At 40.3% G+C, this 14840-nt stretch overlaps 1 protein-coding gene across 12 annotated transcripts in view; it reads left to right on the top strand.

Moving 5' to 3' along the window:
• Positions 1-11662: 11662 nt before the first annotated feature.
• The window catches only part of CDC27 (cell division cycle 27), a 63786-nt gene continuing 60608 nt past the window's right edge, over positions 11663-14840 (top strand). For 4 of the 12 annotated variants that reach the window (XM_010594540.3, XM_064270981.1, XM_064270977.1 and 1 more), the window contains exon 1: positions 11735-11895. In XM_010594540.3, the coding sequence (XP_010592842.2) occupies positions 11869-11895 (27 nt within the window). In that variant the 5' untranslated portion in view covers positions 11735-11868. Of the gene's footprint in view, positions 11896-14840 lie in introns of all 12 variants that reach the window. The other 8 variants (XM_064270972.1, XM_064270973.1, XM_064270975.1 and 5 more) reach the window with 6 other exon arrangements.

Genomic DNA, 14840 nt, shown 5'->3' on the forward strand with positions numbered 1-14840 from the left:
TGATAAAAACTCTCATAGAGGCGTTTATAAGGTATTGCCTAAACAAAAAAGAATATAGTTAAGATATAGAGAAATCTATATCTCCAGTCCCAACTTCTTCCCCAAATTGTTCAAGCTCCACATTTTCAATTGACCTTTGACATTCTCAACTGAGGTATTTCAAACTCAGTAAGTTTTAAACCTAACTCATCACTTATCTCCCAAATAATACTTTTTTAATATTTTATTTTTTGTTGTTATTGAGAATATACATAGCAGAACATACACCAATTCAACAGTTTCTACATGTACAATTCAGTGACATTGATTACGTTCTGTGAGTTCTGCAACCATTCTCACCCTCCTTTTCTGAGTTGTTTCTCTTCCATTAACATAAACTCACTGCCCCCTAAATTTCCTAACTAATCCTTTGAGTATCGTCAATTTGATCCTATATAGATCTTAAAAGAGCACAATGCTTAGTACAAACATTCTCTACTAGTTAGGCTAAACTACTGTTTTAAGAAGGCTTTGGGGGATATTTTTTATTTAAGGTTTAAAGTTTATGTCAGGGCAATGGTTTTGGAGGCTCGTTCAACCTCCATGGCTCCAGAAAACCTGGATTCCATGATAATTTGAAATTCTGTTCTGCAGTTTCCCCCTTTTGATCAGGATTCTGCTTTGGCATCTTTGATCAAAATGTTCCATAATAGTTGCTAGGCACCATCCAGTTCTTCTGGCCTCATGGCAAAGGAGGTAGTTGTTTATGGAGGCAATTAGCCATACATTCCATTTCCTCCTCCTTCCCCTGATTCATGGAGCACTGGTGGCACAGTGGTTAAGTACTCAGCTGCTAACCAAAAGATTGGCAGTTTGAACCCACCAGCTGCTCCATAGGGGAAAGACATGGACGTTTGCTTCCATAAAGATTTCAGGCTTGGAAACCCTTGGGCAGTTCTACTGTGTCCTGCAGGGCTGCTATGAGTTAGAATCGGTGCAATGGGTTTTGTTTTGTTTTAATTGTGCTTTAGATAAAGGTTGACAGAGCAAATTAGTTTCCTATTTTGTGACTTTGATTGCCAATCCCCAACATGTCAACACTCTCCCTTTTTTGACCTTGGGTTCCCCATTTCCATTCATCCAGCTTTCCTGTCCTCTCCTGCCTTCTCATTCTTACCCCTGGGCTAGTGTGCCCATTTAGTCTTGTATGCATGGTTGTATTATTGTTTGTTGTATGGGCGTGTCTAATCTTTGGGTGAAGGGTGAACCTCAGAAGTGACTTCAGTACTGAGTTAAAAGGGTGTCCAGGGGCCATGCTCTCAGGGTTTCTTCGGTCTCTGTCAGACCAGCAAGTCTGGTTTTTTTTTCTTTTCTTTTTTTTTTTTTTGAGTTTGAATTTTGTTCTACATCTTTCTCCAACTCTGTCTGGGACCCTCAATCATGATCCCTGTCAGAGCAGTCAGTGGTGGTAGCAAGCCACCATCTAGTTGTGCTGGACTCAGTCTTGTGGAGGTTGTGGTAGTTGTGAACCACTAGTCCTTTGGACTGATCTTCCTCTTGTGTCTTTGATTTTCTTCACTCTACCTTGCTCCAGATGGGGTGGGACCAGTGGAGTATCTTAGAGGGCCACTCACAAGCTTTTAAGACCCCAGACGCTACCCACTGAGGTAGGATTTAGAACATTTTATTTATAAACTATGTTATGCCAGTTGAGCTAGTTGTCACCTGAGACCATGGTCCCCAGCCCTCAGGCCAGTAGCTGGGTCCCTCAGGGTGTTTGGGTGTGTCTATGAAGCTGCAATGGCTTTTCCTTGGACAAGTTGTGCTGACTTCCCTAGTGCTATGTCCTGTCTTAACCTTCACCAAAGTTACCACTTCTCTATTGTCTAGTTAGTGTTTTTCCCTCCCATCCCTCCCCTCCCTCATAACCATCAAAGATTGTTTCTTTCTGTGTGTAAACCTTTTCTTGAGTTTTTATAATAGTGGTCTCATACAGTATTTGTCCTTTTGTGATTGATCTATTTCACTCAGCATAACGCTTTCCAGAGTTATCCACGTTGTGAGATGTTTCACACATTCATCATTGTTCTTTATTGTTGCACACTATTCCATTGTGAGTATGTACCATAGTTTGTTTATCCATTCATCTGTTGATGGGTACCTAGGTTGTTTCTATCTTTTTGCTGTTGTGAATAATGCTGCAATGAACATGGGTGTGCATATGTCTATTCGTGTGACAACTCTCATTTCTCTAGGATATATTCCTAGGAGTGGGATTGCCGGATCATATGGTATTTCTAGTTCTAGCTTTTTAAGGAAGTGCCATATTGTTTTTCAAAATGGTTGCACCATTTTGCATTCCCACCAGCCGTGCATTAAGAGTTCCAATCTCCCCACAGCCTCTCCAACATTTGTTATTTTCTGTTTTTTTTTATTAGTGCCAGTAATGTCGGGGTGAGATGGTATTTCATGGTAGTTTTGATTTGCATTTCTCTAATGGCTAGTGATCGCAAGCGTTTCCTCATGTATCTGTTAACTGCCTGAATGTCTTCCATGGTGAAGTGTGTATTCATATCCTTTGGCTATTTTTTAATTGGATAATTTGTCTTTTTGTTGTAGAGGTGTTGAATTTTCTTAAGATTTTCGAGATTAAACCTTTGCCGGATATGTCATAGCCAAAAATTTTTTCTCAGCCTATAGGTCCTCTTTGTACTCTTTTGGTGAAGTCTTTTGATGAGCGTGTTTAATTTTTAGAAAATCGCAGTTATCTAGCTTATCTTCTGGTGTTTGTGTATTGTTAGTTATGGTTTGTATCCTATTTATGCCATGTATTACGGCCTCTAGCATTGACCCTATTTTTCCTTTTATGATCTTTATAATGTTTTGGTTTTATGTTTAGGTCTTCGATCCATTTTGAGTTAGTTTTTGTATATGGTGTGAGGTATGGGTCCTATTTCATCTTTTTGCAGTGGACATCCAATTTTTCCATCACCATTTCTTAAAGGCCGTCTTTTCCCCCATTTGATGGCTTTTGGGCCTTTGTCAAAGACGTGACTGTAGGTGGATGGTTTACATCTGAATTCTCAATTCCGTTCAATTGGTCAATGTGTCTGTTTTTGTACCAGTACCAGGCTGTTTTGATTGTCATAGCTGTATAGTAGGTTCTGAGGTCCAGGTATTGAGAGGCCTCCTACTTTATTCTTTTTCTTCAGTAGTGCATTACTTATCTGTGGCCTCTCTCCTTTCCATATGAAATTAATGACTAGTCTTTCCATCTTGTTAAAGAACGCTGTTGGTATTTGGATTGGGATTGCATTGTATTTTTCTAGATTGCTTTGGGTAGAATTGACATTTTCACAATGTCAGGTCTACCTATCCCTGAGCATGGTATATTTTTTCATTTATGTAGGTCTTTTTTGGTTTCTTGCAGCAGTGTTTTGAGGTTTTCTTTGTATAAGTCTTTTACATCCCTGGTTCGATTTATTCCTAAGTTTTTTGTTTTTTTTTTTTAGGGACTATTATAAATGGTGTTGCTTTCCTGATTTCCTTTTCATAGTTCTCTTTATTAGTGCATAGGAATTTATTTGATTTTTGTATGTTTATCTTGTGTGCTGCTACTCTGCTGAATCTTTCTGTTAGTTCCAGTGGTTTTCTTGTGGAGTCTTTAGGGTTCTGTACGTACAGTATCATATCATGGGTGAACAGGGATAGTTTTACTTCTTCCTTACCAATTTAAATGGCTTTTATTTATTTATGTTACCTTATTACTCTAGCTAGGATTCCAGCACAATGTTAAATAGGAGTGGTGATAAAGGCATCATTGTCTTGTTCCTATTCTCAGAGGGGAATGTTTTCAGCCTCTCTACATTGAGAATGATGCTGGCTGTTGGTTTTACATAGACAGCCTTTATTATGTTGAGGAATTTCCCTTCTATTCCTATTTTATTGAGAGTTTTTATCAGGAATGGATGTTGGACTTTTTTTTTTTTTTAATTCCTGACTCTCCTTCTTCCTCTGTAGCTCCAGGTGAATAGGCACCAAATGTTGTACCTTGATGGTCACTTGCAAGCTTTTAAGACCCCAGGCACTATGCAACAAATTAGGAAGCAGAACAGAAGCACTAAATACATTAGTAGGCCAATTATCTGAAATGTCCCATGAAACCATGACCCTAAACCTCCGAACCAAAGAACCAAATTCAGTGAGGTGTTTGTTGTATTTAAGCAGCCTCAGCAGCTACTGTTTTTTTTTTTTTTTTTTTTTTTGGTCATTGTTGTAAATATATCTATCACACAACAATATATCTATCAACTTTTTACAGGTGCATAAATTATTGACAGCAATTACATTAATTGGCTGTGTAATCCTACCCTTAATCCATGCAATTTTTCCATCACTGTAAACCAAAACTCAGTACTCCATAAGCAATAACTCTGGCCTCCCCTCTCACTTATGGTACCCATTAAGAAACTTTGGTCTCTATACATTTGTCTGTTCTTGTCTTTTTATATAAGTGAGGTCATACTATATTTGTCCTTTTGCCAAATCATATATTTAAAACACACAAAAACAAACAACAGTAAAACAAGTCTACTTGAGGGAACTACAGTGCATACTGAAGACTGAGATGTAACCAAATACATGTTTAATCTATTGCTTTGCAATATATCTAGAGGGAAAAAAAAAAAAAGAAAGTCTGCTTAGAACCTAGAAAAGGGGGAAATAAAGAACCTATTATTTGGAGGGCACTCTCTCCAGATGATATATTTTTATGTACAAGTCAGTCACATACATCCCTTCGGAGGAAAAGGAGACAATAGCTAGTAAAGTCATTCCATTCACTCTTTTGTTCTTAGTCTGTGCTCACCAAACAGCCTTCTAGTTAGAATCTGAATGTCACGTGCTATAATTTCCTACAGGAGAAGGAATTGGATAAGATTATTTCTCACTGTAAATGAGTAACTTCGAACTGATTTCATTTTCTTTCTGTTTAGTGATTCAACCGCCTAGGATGCTAGAATCATGGAAACCTAGCGCTGCCTACACCCTTTAGCAGCCGCTTTTCTGCATTTCCAGCCACTTAGTCTCTCCTTCCTCCAATTCACATAATCCTCAGCTGTTATCATAATCTTTCTCAAATTCCATTTTCATGAGGTCACTCCCCAGCTCAGTCATGAGCAGCAGCTCCCTAGGTCTATTTTTACCAGATCTAAAGTCATCAACCTGGAACCCAAAGCTTTTTATTAACTGTTCCCAACACCACCATTTCAACCAAGCTTTTACAGCCTCCCCACTCCAAGCAAGCTCATTTGCCACTACTAGTTTACTTCTGCCCCTGTGCCTTTGAGGCTGCCCTTGCCCTCCTAGCCCTCAGACCAAGTAGCACATCTCAGAGCTCACCTTAACCAAGACACATTTTCTGATCAGCCTTAACTTTAAAAGTCTTGAGGGCTTCTATACGAGGTCAGTGTGTCCTCTGAGTCGAGAAAGGGAGAATCAAAAAACATCAAGTTTAGACCAGGAAGAGAGAAAATTAGTAGTCAGGTCATTCAATCATCATGTTGTTGTTTGTTGTTAGGTGCTGTAGAGTTGGTTCCGAATCATAGCAACCCAAAACGTGTATATGTTTATAATATTTTAATACCTTTTAATAATATTTTTGCAGGGCATTGTGCTAGGTGATGCCAAAGTCCCTGCCTTCATGGAGCTTACAGTAAGCAAATGTAATTAAAATTACCATACAGGCTATGATGGGAAAGAACAAAGACGCTGTGAGAGAGCATATGGTGGAACTAATAATTTACGTTAGGCACTACTGGAAATATTCTGGAGCAATTGCAGAGACAGCCAACCTATTTCAGTGGGTCAGAAAAAGGTTGGAAGAAGTATATTTGGAAAATGAGCAAAGATAATCAGGTGAAGAGTGGAAGTAAGGGTGTTCTGGGTAGAGACAGCAATAAATGCAAAGACTCTGAGGTAAGAGAGTGGGTCAAGAAGTTCCATGTAGCAAAAATACAGAGCATAAGGAAGAGATGGGGTGAGACAAGGCTGAATAAGGAGGTAGGTACCATACCTTGGAGGACCTTGTAAAACAAGTTAATGGGTTTGGACTATATCCTGAGAGCTGTGGAGAGCCTTGAGGTTGAGGGATGGGATGTGTGTGTGACAGTCCTGACATGATCAGAGTTTTTCTGGAGGAGGCAGGTAAGACTAGAGACAGAAAGAGGCAAGAAGAAGGTATATTTAGGAGATAAAATTAGTAGGTCTTTGTGACTAGATGTTGGGGTAAAAGATAAAGAGTGATTTCTGGTTTGGGCAATGGATAGGCTGGTGATGTCTTAAACTGGAATAGAAAATATTTCAGGTACGGGAAATGAGGAGTTCCATTTTGAACAAGTTACCTATAAAATATCCAGATAGAGACATCCGGTTGGCAGCTGGGCATTGGGATCTAGAGCTCTAAGGAGCAGTCTGGCTGGAGATACAGATTTTTGGAACAATTTATAGATGAGAAACTGGGGCCAAAGAACAGATGGGTTTGCCTAAGAAGAATGTATAGGGTGAGAAGAATAGAATAGACCCCAGAAGCACTCTAACATTCAAGGGCCTGCTAGAGGGGCTGCAAAGGAAACTGATAAAGAACAGAGCAGGAGAAAAACCAGGAGACCATGTTGTCTGAGAAGCCAAAGGCAGGGGAAGATACAAGCAGGAAGAAGTAAAGGTGAAAAAAAGAAGGATAGAAGACAGTATACAATAGGGACAAGACGAAGGCTGCAGACAAGGAGGAATAAAGGAATTCAGAGGAAGAGCACGCTTGCTCTGGGCTACTCTTCAGTGCATTTTGCACGTTTGATACCATGTCTACCTTCTTGAATAGTTCCCTAAATGCCTGGTTTCCTAAATCTGACTGAACATGAAATAAATCCAGAAGCAGGCTTAGGAGAAGAGATAGTTTACCATTTGGGGAATAATGCTTATTGCAACTCAACTTCACTCACCAGCTAACATAATGTTGGTAATGGATGATAGCCAGATATCCAAATGTTCCTGAGTAGTGAGTTTTAACAGAACAATCCAGAACAAAGAAGCGGGAAAAATTAAAAAAAAAAAAAAAAAGAACAGAGAAGAAAGCAAAAATGCTCTAAAAGATCCCATCAAAGCACAACATCAAACAATGTGGCCTTGCTATGGATGATTAGAAAACCACAACAGATGTATTAGCTGGGTGAGCAACAAACAGTCAGGAAAGAAATGATTTTTCATTTGTTTTGTTTTTATTTTAGGAAAAAAAAGGCTTTAGGCAAATTCCAAGTTTAATAGCTAGAGTGTCAAGGACAACAGACTCTTTAAATGTTCATTCTAGATACACATTTTTACACATAAAGAATCATCTTTATGTATCCTGTGTAATAAGGTCCTACATTTAGGTTTGCAAAAAATCCATTGCACAAATATAAGACCTGGGTTGGCAGTATGTTGTGTGGAAAAGAGCTGGATTTGTAAAGTGACCACAAGGTTAACATTAGCAAACAGTGTGATGTGGCTGCTAAAAAATGCAAATATAATTTTAGTCTCCTTTAATAGAAGTGTCCAGATAATAAAAGTAATAGTCATACTGTATCTTAGCTATCTAGCGCTGCTGTAACAGAAAAACCATAAGTGGATGGCTTTAACCAAGAGAAATTTATTCTCTCATGGTCTAGGAAGCTAGAAGTCCCAATTCAGGATGTCAGCTTCAGAGGGAGGCTTTCTCTCTCTATAGGCTCTGGGGGAAAGTCTTTGTCATCAATATTTCCCCATCAAGGAGCTTTTCAAGTATTGGCACCCTGGGTCCAAAGGACGCGCCTTTCTCCTGGATCTTGATTGTTGGTGATAGAAGGTTCCCATGTCTCTCTACTCACTTCTATCTTTTATATCTCAAAAGAGATTGACTAAAGACACAACTTAATCTTGTAGATTGAGTCCTGCTTCATTAACATGGCTAGCACTAATCCTGCTTCATTAATACCATGGAGGTAGGATTTACAACACATAGCAAAATAACATCAGATGACAATACTGGGAATCATGGACTAGCCGAGTTGACACACATTTTGGGGGGACATGATTCTATCCATAACATTCTGCATTCTGAACTGATTAGAACAAATCTGGAGTATTTAATCGTTGTTATTGTTGTCGAGTCAATTCCAACTCATGGTGACCCCATATATCCAGAGTAGAACTGCTCCATAGAATGTTCAAGGCTGTGACCTTTCAGAAGCAGATCTCCTGACCTGTCTTCTGAGGTGCTTCTGGGTGCATTTGAGCTGCCAACCTTTCAGCTAGTAGTTGAGTGCTTAATTGTTTGTGCCACCCAAAGATACCTTGTGTTTAGTTAAAACGGTCAAATTTTAAAAAGTAACATCTCTTATCCATCCCTTTCTTTCCATGCCCACTATCAGGAGATGTCATCTCAGATCTGGTGTGGTAGATTGTTTCCAAAGATGGCCCAGCAATCCCTCCCATCTCACAAGCCTTTGGCAGCAACACTTTGTCAATCCTTGAATCAAAAGGTGGAGTCTGTTCCTCCTCCTAATGAATACGGGCTGGCCCTCCGTCTTACTCTGACCAACAAAAAGTGATGGGGTTTGACTTAAAACCTAGGCCTTAAGGGGTCTTGCAGTTTCTGTTTTTGTCTTCCTGGTTGTCAGCCACTCAAGTCAAGAAGCTGGGGATAGACGACAGACCACGTGAGGAAAAAGGTCACCTGGAAGAGAACTGAGGGGTGCAGCCAACTGCTAGCACCAAGATCCCAGACAAGTGAAACCATCTTGGATCTTCCAGCCCCAGTCAAACACACCACATGGAGCCAGAATGAGCTGCCCCACAGAACTCTGCCTGAATCCCTCATTCACAGAATCACGAATAATAAAATGGCTACAGTTATAAGCCACTAAGTTTTGGGGTGAGTGTATAGGGAAAGAAGATCAACAGGCAACTGAAACACCAGGATCACTAATATGAGCTCCTAATTATTATCCATCATCTATAGGGTCCTTATGAGTTAGAATTGACTGGATGGGGTTTGGTTTATAAATTATTCTCCATGGCATAGCATGGTCCTTAAGTATGGAAGGTGAAGCCAGATTGCCTGAGTTTGAATCTATTTGTTTGACCTTGGGGAAATTATTTACCTTCATTTTCTTCATCTATAAAATGCAGCTAAAAACAGAACCTACCTCTGTTAAGTTGTTAAAAGAATTAATCCAAAGAGTTTGGAATAGTGCTGGGAACATGGTAAATGCTCAGTAAATTTTAACTAGTATCATTCATTTTTTTTTTCCAGTGCTATCTGATAGAACTTTCTGCAACAATGGTAATGTTCTACATCTGTATTGTCCAATATTGCAGCCATTTATGTCTATAAGACCTTAGAATGTGGCTCAGGCCACTGAAGAACTAAGCTTCTAATTTAATTTTAATTAATTAAACTTTAAATAGCTGGTGACCACCATACTGGAAAGGAGCCCTGGTGGTGCAAAGGTTAAGCGTTCAGCTGCTAACTGAAAGGTTGGTGGTTTGAACTCACTCAACAGCTCTGTGAGAGAAAGACCTGGTGATCTGCTCCCAGAAAGATTATAGCCTAGGAAACCTTATGGGGCAGTTCTACTCGGTCATAATGGGTTGCTATGAGTCAGCGAACAATAACAATACCGTATTGGACAAAGTAGAAGTCTATTCCCATTCTAATTAATCTAACATGTTGCTGGGTGCTATCGAGTTGATTCCAATTTATAGCAATCCCATATGTTATGGAGTAAACTACCCCATTGGGCTTTCTTGGCTGTTATCTTTATGGGAGCAGATCACCAGGTCTTTCACTCACAGAACCATTAAGTCAGCAGCCGAGCACTTAACCATTTTCACTGCCAGGGCTTCTTTAGTTTAACATAATCTTGCTAAAAGAACAAGGCACAGGGCAGCAGAAAATCACCTTAGGACCTGTCTTTTACAAGACTACAAGTACATAAACAGTAACTAGACATGGTTAGAGAAAGATACAGCTCTATCAGCTGGTGGTTTTTGGTTTTTTAAAAAGACCTCCCTCCGACATCACCAAAAGGAAGGGGGCCCTGTCTTAGTTATCTAGTGCTGCTATAACAGAAATACCACAAATGGGTGGCTTTAACAAATAGAAACTTATTTTCTCACAGCTTGGGAGGCTAGACGTCCAAATTCAGGCTGCTGGCTTTGGCTCTAGGAGAAGGCATTCTCTCCCTGCCCATTCTGGAGGAAGGTCCCTGTCTCTTCTCTAAGATGATAGAGACTTCCCCAATAGCTCTCACTTCCTGTTGAGCTCTCACTTCCTGTTGAGCCCTCACCGGAACTGCTTTTGACATCCGTAATTCTACCAACACTCTCTTCAAGGTAATCTAGGCTTTTACAATTAGGCACCTTAAAACTCTTCCAGCCTTCATCCATTACCCAATTACAAAACCACTTCCACATTTTAAGTAGCACCCCCACTTCTAACTTGATTTCATCTGCATAAAAATGTGAGAACCAGAAAGAGGATTTTCTGCAAAGTGGAGTGCACCGTGAGTGCTACAACTAGCCTACAGATGCACTTAGACAATTAACCTTAAAAATTTTTTCATCTTCTGAAAAACAAAACAAAGTTTTAGTAGTTCCCTGACCCCCTCATTTTTCATTTGGCAGAAAGGAACTTTGAGAGAGCGTATGTGTACTAGACACAGCCACATATATTAACGTATATAATTCTTTTAGTCTTTCATTTTTTTCTCAGACCAAGCAAATAGAAGCTCAGAAAAGTTGTGACTTGCCTAAGGACCCAAAGCCAGTTAGTGCCAGAGATGAAATTCAAAACCAGAACTCTGGATTTTCAATCCCACGCTCTTTCCGATAGATGAGAATGCCTCTCCTATCACACCTTTTGAGATTCTCCATCATCTGGTCACCTAGGTAACTATTTCCAGTTAATGCCTTAACTCTTACCAGACTGGTAGCTCTTCCTCCCTTCACTTACACACGCTTTCTTTTCTTCTACTACTACCCATCCTTTCAAGTCCAGTTTAAATTTCCTTTCATGAAAACTTCATCTTCAGTCCCGATTAATTTCCCTCGCCTCTGAATTTTCACATCATTTCTAATGAGCACCACATAATGTAGTGCTCTTTGTTACACTGCTTTTCCCTTAAAAAAAGAAAAAAACTTTTTTTTTTTTTAAGTAGACTGTAATTTCCTTAAGGCCATACTCTTTCGGGAGGGCGATCCTTCCAAATTTCTGGCGATATTCCTCTGAGCTGGGACAGAGTGACTACTAAACTCAACACACAAATACTTCTTGGTTAATTAACGTCAGCTCCAAACTCTTAGGATTCTACTCTTTGCTCAAAATTACCGCGCGCCAACTAATGCAGAAAGAGTAGCGAATCGAAACTACAGCCCCACCAAGTAACGCGCCCCTTCAGTTCCGTCAAGCCTCGCCCACCCTGGTGGTTGCCGATTGGGTGTGGCCCGGCCTTCTGGTGGCCAATGGGGCGTGACGTGGGCGGGTGGGGGCGTGGCTGAGATGGCGAACCTTTGCTCTGGGTCCGTCTCGGTAAACTCCGGTAATCCTCGACAGTTTCCGGCAACGGTCTCCTCCGCCGCCACTTCTCCTCGGCTATTTCCGGTCCCTTTCGGGCCTTCCCGTCTAGCTCCCGCTCGTCGCTTTTCACTTCGGGTATTTCCGTGTCTCGCTCGGAGGGACTCGGCAATTGCTCGGCCTCCCCCAATCCCCCGGTAACGGTCGCTGGTGAGTTTAAATGAGCCGGGGCTGGCCGGGCCGGAGCCGCTACGGGGGGGGGCCTGAGGCACAGCAGAAAGTGGGCTTGAGCCTCAAGGATGACGGTGCTGCAGGAACCCGTCCAGGTAATGATAACCCCTTCTTCGAAGCTCGGCTCGCAGCCTCGGCCAGGAAGCAGCGTATGGCCACTCCGCGGCCTGGTGCGGCCTAGGCCGGGCTGCTTCTCCCGCCTCCCCTGATGCCGGCTCCTGCCTGTCCCTTCGTCAGTGCGGCGGCCTTGCCCGCAACCTAAACCTTGACGCCCCGGTCCTACAATACTTCTACCCTAACCTGAGCAGGGTGCGGCTACAATACCGCCTTTCCCCTCGGAGCCGACGTCTGGCCAGCCCCTCCTGTCAGTCTAGGGGCCTGGCCGAGCCGGGGGTGAGAGATGAGGGGCCGAAAACTCGCCCCAGGTGTTCTCCTGCCTGAAGGGCAGTTGAGAATCACCTTTGATCGGAGCTTGTGTGATCCTCATAATGGTGTGGGGCAAGTTTGCGGGGGTTGTTTTTGTTTTACATGAGAGGGTGGAAGGGGAGGGTAAGATCGGCATTTTTAATACTAATTTCTGTTTTGGTCACAGCCTTTCTAGTCCACGTTGCTTTTCTCATTGAGTGAATTTTCCACAGGACAATTCCAAGAAGAGAGCTCTTAAGGCCAGTGCTGAGGTGCAAGCACCTATCCAAAAGGAAGGGGGGGTAGAAACACCAAGTCCGGGAGGTTTTTTTACCCCCCCCACTACCTGTGATGAGGGTCAGGAGTATTTTATCGTGCACGTTTATAAACTGTTTGGGAAACGAAAGACTAGTAATGGCTTTTCCATTTCATTGTCTTCAACATAGCAAGGTACGCTTTGACACACAGTGCTCTGTTGGCATCAAAGAAAGCCTACTGGATTTTAAGTGTGGAATGCAGTGCCAAGTCATTTTCCTCCTGCCATCGAAGAAACTGAATCTTGTGTCCCTTGGTGATGGACCAGGTTTGGGGGACTTTCAACCCACCATATGATCTTTGACTTGATTGGAAGAGTTGACCTCTATCAACTGCTGTCATTGAGTAGTGGATTTTCTTTATTTTAGAGTTACAAAGTGAACTGGTTTTTAGAAGTTACTTCATATTGTCCCTAATAGGCCTGTGGTATCTAATAGTAAATGCTTTAATACATCACTACTTCCATATTTCCTTAGTTTTTCTTCAGGGCATGAAATACTCATTTCTCCTAGTTTGCCTTCTTCTCTAGCTCTTTACATATAGCAGCTATTAGTGTTCAAATTGATGTATTGTGGGATTCTATTGTAGGAAATTTACTTGTTTACAAGTTAGTTCTACCATTGCTTCGAAAGTTATTTCTTTCCATTCAAATTCCTCTTACCAATAAAGAATCCCTTTTAAGAGTTTTTTGGACCTAACAGGAGATTAGAAGTTGCTATCTGTACCTTCTTAAATAGCTAAACATATTACTTAAATTGCCTAATTTCTGTTTCATATGCTTGTGATTTTTATCTTCTTATCATTTGTTTTCTCTGACCCCAGAAACTTCTAAGTGGTAAAACTGTTTCATTAATGGCATAGAACTACTATTTAGTAATAATACCAACCTGTATAAAAGCCTGGAAAAGAAAAGAAATAGGTAGCCTATTCCAAGATAGTGCCCATCAGGTTTTTCTGTTTTCTTAAAGTACTCCTAGCAGTATGCACTTAGATACTTTTAAGGATTAAAAGTCAAATTAAGCTCTTTTTCCCCCACTAGCTTTGTTCATTCTGGGATGGTGGTAATGAGTTTTAGAATATGACTAGGTGAGAATTTTGGGTGTTATTTATAGTATAAAAGGAAGCCACTCAAGAAGGAATCTTGAGCAGTGAGAGGACCAAGCAGCTTTAGCTGTGGTGATAAAGATCAAATTATGAAGGATAGCGCTGAAAATGGGAAAGAATTACTATGGAAGAGAATAAAAATAGGATTGATGGATATGATTTGTTTTTATAAATATTTTTTAAAAGTATAATGTGCATATATCTGGGAAGGAGTGGGAGTAAGTTGGAAAATTATTTTGTTTCCTTTATTGGGATGCCTCAGGGTTCATAGTATTACTCAGCAAAGGAAAAAATTGAGAGGAAAGATGAGCAAATATTTTCTACTTTTTTTTTCCTTTAAAGTTTTAGCTTGGAAGAGTCAGTCTGATATAGTATATGTGCCTAAATATGATGGAGTCACTCCTCTGCCAAATTACCTCTCATAGAAAATTATTACTTTATATTTGAGTTTTTATAAAAATCTCTCATATTATGAGGCAGAAGCTCTATCAGTTATTTTATTTTTAATAGTAACTGTTTGGGGGAAGACACATTACTCTAAATGACTTTAGTCAGTACTGGGCTGGCTGTTTATAAAAGTCACCCGATGAAATTGGTTTTTCATAAAAAGGCAAAGCCATATAGATTTAACAGTTATTCCTGGGGGAGCACTTCGTAGTTAGAAGTGTCGGATGAAGTTTAAACATGCCTCAGAAATCACCTTCATAAGGAGTGTAGTACATGGGTACTATATGTACAGTGTCAATGTGGAGATCACTAGATAGTGTAGGAGTACTTTTAGCTTGGGGTCAGATGTCCAGGGAAAGCATCTAACATGGATTCAAAGTACCATATTTCACGTAATTTAGAATTGAGGGTGGTATACTCTGGAAGATCATGTTAGATAACTAAAAAAAGTGGCTCTGATGATAATAGATACTGATGTCAAAGATGCATGTGAACAGTTTGAGTTAAATTGTTTTATGCAATAGGAGTAAAAAAAATTTTTCTGAATATATTTTGTGTGAAACTAATAAATTAGTAGGCATTTGACTTTGATCTACATTCCCAAAAGCTGATATATTCAAGTTGGCTGAAATGCATTTGTTCTTAAAATTTTCTTTGGGAAAATAAGAGATTACCTTATATTTAGGTATAGGCTAGTACCTTGAAGACAGTACTACAAAGGACTTAAAACTGAGAGAATAAACTTTGGGGTAAAAAAGAGTTATTGCCA

Source organism: Loxodonta africana, chromosome 18 (assembly GCF_030014295.1).
Source record: "Loxodonta africana isolate mLoxAfr1 chromosome 18, mLoxAfr1.hap2, whole genome shotgun sequence".
Classification (NCBI taxonomy): Eukaryota; Metazoa; Chordata; class Mammalia; order Proboscidea; family Elephantidae; genus Loxodonta; species Loxodonta africana.